The 4507-nt window shown below is 52.2% G+C and overlaps 1 protein-coding gene across 1 annotated transcript; it reads right to left on the bottom strand.

The window, feature by feature from the left end:
• Positions 1–2720: 2720 nt before the first annotated feature.
• On the bottom strand, positions 2721–3878 carry LOC122643507. The gene has a single exon (XM_043837123.1). It carries the CDS (start codon positions 3876–3878, stop codon positions 2721–2723), a length of 1158 nt encoding a protein of 385 aa, XP_043693058.1.
• Between the last annotated feature and the right edge of the window lie 629 nt (positions 3879–4507).

Raw genomic sequence — 4507 nt, 5'->3', positions numbered from 1 at the left:
CTGCTCTCGCTTCGGTGAGCGTCCTGCTCTACCTGCCTCGGAGGTGGCTGATGTGGGGGTTATTGCTGATCAGGCTCTCCCTGTACAATCCTCCTCAACATCGCGTTTGTTTCCGCAAGCTAGAGATGCAAGTCGTGCACTTACGCATTGGTTGCGGGTGCATTCAGGTCTAAATACTAAACTCCTGGTGTGGCGAGTATCGGCCTCGGTCCTCCACTCTGGATCCCTGGGATCGGCAACGGGGGTGGAGGGGGCAGGTTCACTCCGACCGCTGGTTTGGGGGATTTTTTTACTAGGGAGGGTCCTGGCAAAAGCATCGCCCTTGCCATTCATCGGGTGATCGGACCTCCCTCTACCCGAATCGCCTCTCAAGGCAGGCTCCTCGCTGCCCAGCTTTTTCCTTGGCGGGAACTGCCTCCCCGCTCCGTTGTCATGTCACACGACTCCTTGTGACATTTCCCACAGACGGAACCAATCTATTGTGACAAATTCTGACTCGGGTTATGATTTACCTGGTCGGGCCTTCTTCGAACCGACCTGTACAGGCTAGACCACAAAGAAGGCAAAGGAGTGCCGGCTTGAGCCGATTAGTATACTCCGATGCCTAAGTCAGAGCTTGCAATAGATAAATCTCAAACTAAAGAGCTTGAGTAAGTAAAAATTGAAGTCTCCATACCTTAGCCTGGCATGGCTATTTATAGCTTTAAGTCGCTGTACGATACTTAAACTTTTCTATTTGTAAAGAATAACTTCGGTTCCCCATAATCCTTGATGGCAGCATCCTTAGCTGACACGTGTATATGACCTAGGGTCACACCTAACGTGTGATTTTAGGGTCATGCGAGGTGCATGTCCCTCCTCTGACCCGGGTCAAGGGGTGTGGGATATATTTAGCCTGGGTTAGTATGTTTTCCCGATGTGATCGGCTGACCCGACCTATGTGTAGGTCTAGCTGTGGGCTGGTCTACCACTTTCACGTGTTGCGGGATGATTAGCTGTGGTAAAATATGGTCTATCAGCATGTATCCAGTCTCGCCCAAGCAGGGCATTATAATGGGCGGATGTGTCCATGGTAAAGAATGCTGTCATAGAGACGCACTCCCCAACTCTTAGTTCAATCGAAAGCACACCACGGGGCTTCGTGGCGCCACCCAAGAAGTTCGTCACATATACCTCTGCGGGGATGAAATCTAGCTCGTCCTTTTCCAACTGCTTCATCATCCTGGCTGGGAGGATGTTGACCGCTGCACCATTGTCTACCAGTACTCGCGATACGGGCTTCCCTTCATGTGTGTCTGGATGTACAAAGGCTTTAAGTGGAGGCACATCTCCCTGGAGGGCCTGCCCAGGGCATTGGGCACCCTTTCCCTAGTCAGTGGGGTGTGCACCATCCATTCGGTCTCCCTGGTGATTACTGTCTGCACGTTTTCTTGCGGTTCCTCCTTATTTCCCAGGGGAACAATTTCAATGTCCATTACGCCGAATTTTATATCTTCCAAAATGTCACCTTCTAAGTGGTTCGCCTGGCCTGGCTGGTATTCAAATATTCAAGGCAGGACGTAGACCATGGAGACCTGTACCTGTGCTTCTACGGACCCAAACATTATACTTACGAGGTCGACGAAGTCGGTCTCTTCCTCCGACGTTTCAACCGGTGTGGTTGACTGGTTAACTTCCCCCAGGTCTGCCCCTTCAGCTGTTACAGTTACCTGACTGTCTTCCTGGTTCAGGGGTGGTTCTACCAGGACTTCGAAGCCACTCTCCTTGGTTTTGTAGTCAGAGACCTCAGGTTCAAGAGTGTGCTCCTTACCCTCAGGACTCTCGGTTGGCTGCTGTCGTTGGAGTATGTTTGGCTGTCCCCTGGTTAATTGTGCGTCCGCTATCCTTACTGCCCCCTAGGAGCAGTTTATGGGGGCTTGCTTCCGTTGCCACCTCCTTCTCTGAGTTCTGGTCATCTCCATTCTTCTTGGTTCAGCGGGGAACTTAGGATGGCGGGCTACAGTCCAATCGTCAACCTTCATAGGTTTGGGTATGACCGTCTTTTGCCTGGTAGCGGCCCTCAGTCGGTACTAGTTGCTGGTATCAACGGGGCTCACTGGGTCGTACGCCAAGCGTCGTTTGGTCGGTGTCCTGCCTAGGCGGTCTTGACGGATGGCCGCAAGGGAGACCATCTTTCATCAAAGCCATAGTGGGTTTTGGTCGACATTGCAGTCCGTGGCCAACTATCGGCTTTGCCCTTGGGAATCCCTGTCTGCTGAGGAGACGTCCCCTTGCCGGATGACCGTCTACCCTCAATAGGTGACCGATCTTCAATCAGTCGCTGGTAGTGGGTGCAAACCCCCCACTGGAAAGCGTGGGCCTCCTCTGGAAGTGGCCGAGCGGGGCCACTACTCAATTCTTTGAATGAACTGAATGGCTCTGGCTGTGGGGCCCTTTGGTCTCCGCCTCTTGATTGAACCTCCCTTTCATAACTGATCGGCCACCAGCCTTGTCTGGTCTGCTTGTTAGCTGCCCGAAGTACCCCCATCATTGGCCTACACCCATTGGCCATTTTTACGGCCTCTTCTGGAGCTGTCGGACATGGGTCAAAGGGGAAAGGCATGGCTTGTGGGTTGAGGCTACTTCCCTGGGCTGCTCTTACTTGCATTGTGGATCCAGACCCCTTCGGCCTAGTGGGTGTGGCCGTTACTTCGCTTACTGGCTTGGCCATTTTGGACAGATCAGCGCTCAACATATTGACAGGAAAAGGATTTTTCATCAACTAGCATCACCCCTTTTTCTTTCTCGGGGAACTTGATTTGCCCATTTGTAATAGCCTTCTGCAAAGCATTACACAAAACAACACAATTAATTGTCATATGCGTGCGAGTATTATGCCACTTATAATATCTTTGGTCTTTCAAGTCCGCACTAGCGGGGATCTGGTGTCCCGGTGGCAGTTTGATTTGCTTATCCTGTAAGAGCTGATCAAAGATAAGCTCGGCCTTTGAAATGTTGAAAGAGTACTTTACCCCTGGGTCAAAAGTCCGTTGGGGGGCCGGTTTGGCCTGCTCTGTCTGACGATCGTTTCTGGCTTGCTTTGCCAAGGCCTTGCAGACATAGGGTTTTCTCTCAGTTATTTTCGCCGCCTCAACTTCACAGTCAACGAAGCTAACTGCTTTGGGCTCCCCGGCCCCTAGGAGCAGGTAGCTGCCCGAGGCTGCCTCCTTATAGTAAGTCCCAATGGAGGACGCTTTGCATTGTTCTTCCTCCTTTAGCAGTGCCTCGTAAGGTGCCGCCTGGATTACTAACTGGCCAAGGTCCGTGAAGTTCTGGCCGGCAAACCATTTTTTGAGTTCAAGGTTTAGCCTGCCAAGGGCCATTTTTGCGTATTCGCCCTCATGCAAGAGGGTCGGGCATTTATACTTTGCAAGTTTGAAATGGTTGATGAATTTGTCCACCGTCTCTCCCGGTTCCTGGCGCATTTGAGCCAAATCCCCAATGGTGGTTTCGAGCTCGGTCTTGTAGAACTGTGTATGGAACAACTCATCCATTTCCTGCCAATTCTGCACCAAATTGGCTGGTAAGTGAAAATACCATGTAAAGGCTGACCCAATCAACGAGTTGAGGAAAAGCCTAAGCTTCACGGCATCATTTGCCCCTAAGTTCCCACATTGTACGGTGAACCGGGCAATGTGCTCGATGATAGACATATTGTCCTCCCCCAAGAACTTGGTAAACTCAGGTATCTTCCAATTTCTCTCAAGGTCAATATTGTCAACATAGTCCAGGTATGGCTTCCGATAAACCCGCCGGATGGCTAACCTATAAGCAGGGTCTATGCTATTTTGTATCAGGCGCTCCAACTCCTCATAATCGAGTACTGGTCTATTCCCCATTATCAACTCTGGGTTCAAGGTCGGTCCGGGTCCTGTCACCCATGGGCCTTTCGTGGGCCATGCCACAGCGTATCCTACCCCTCTATGATCTGAGGCTCCTGTCAAAGCCTGACCTCGGTACCCTCCAACAGGGAGGCATTTGCCTCTGTCGCCACAGGGGACGGTCGCGTGTTAATCCCTGATTGGCCGGCCTCGGTTCTGAGGCCTTACAGTGCCGCTGCCATCCCGAATGAAGCCACGGTTGCCCCTGGCAAGGCCATATAGGCCGATCCGGCCTGAGTCCTGTTTGCCCCTACAGCGTTAGTGAACGACAGGGCGGGGCCGGTACTGGTTCCAGCCCCTGCTTGGTAAAGTGGGTTGCCATAAGCCACTGGCTGGTCACCCGGCACTGGGGCCTGGTTGGAACTTCCAGCAAATGTGCATGGCTGCCTACGGCTTGTTTGGCCTGTATCAAGCTTGGGACCTATAGTCTGGGACGCCGCAGCCTCTAGCGGCGTAAGCCCTAAAGGCTGTACCAATCCTTGCGGGGTGGCCTGCCTCTGGGTGGTCAGGACTATGATGAGGTGGTCCAGACTGGAATCCTGACAGTTAATGAAGCGATCAAAGCGGGCCTGCTAATTTTCAACAGC

The sequence above is a fragment of the Telopea speciosissima genome, chromosome 10 (assembly GCF_018873765.1).
Source record: "Telopea speciosissima isolate NSW1024214 ecotype Mountain lineage chromosome 10, Tspe_v1, whole genome shotgun sequence".
In the NCBI taxonomy this organism is placed as follows: Eukaryota; Viridiplantae; Streptophyta; class Magnoliopsida; order Proteales; family Proteaceae; genus Telopea; species Telopea speciosissima.
The sequence above is the reverse complement of the archived record's forward strand: the minus strand, read 5'-3'. Positions and strand labels throughout refer to the sequence as shown.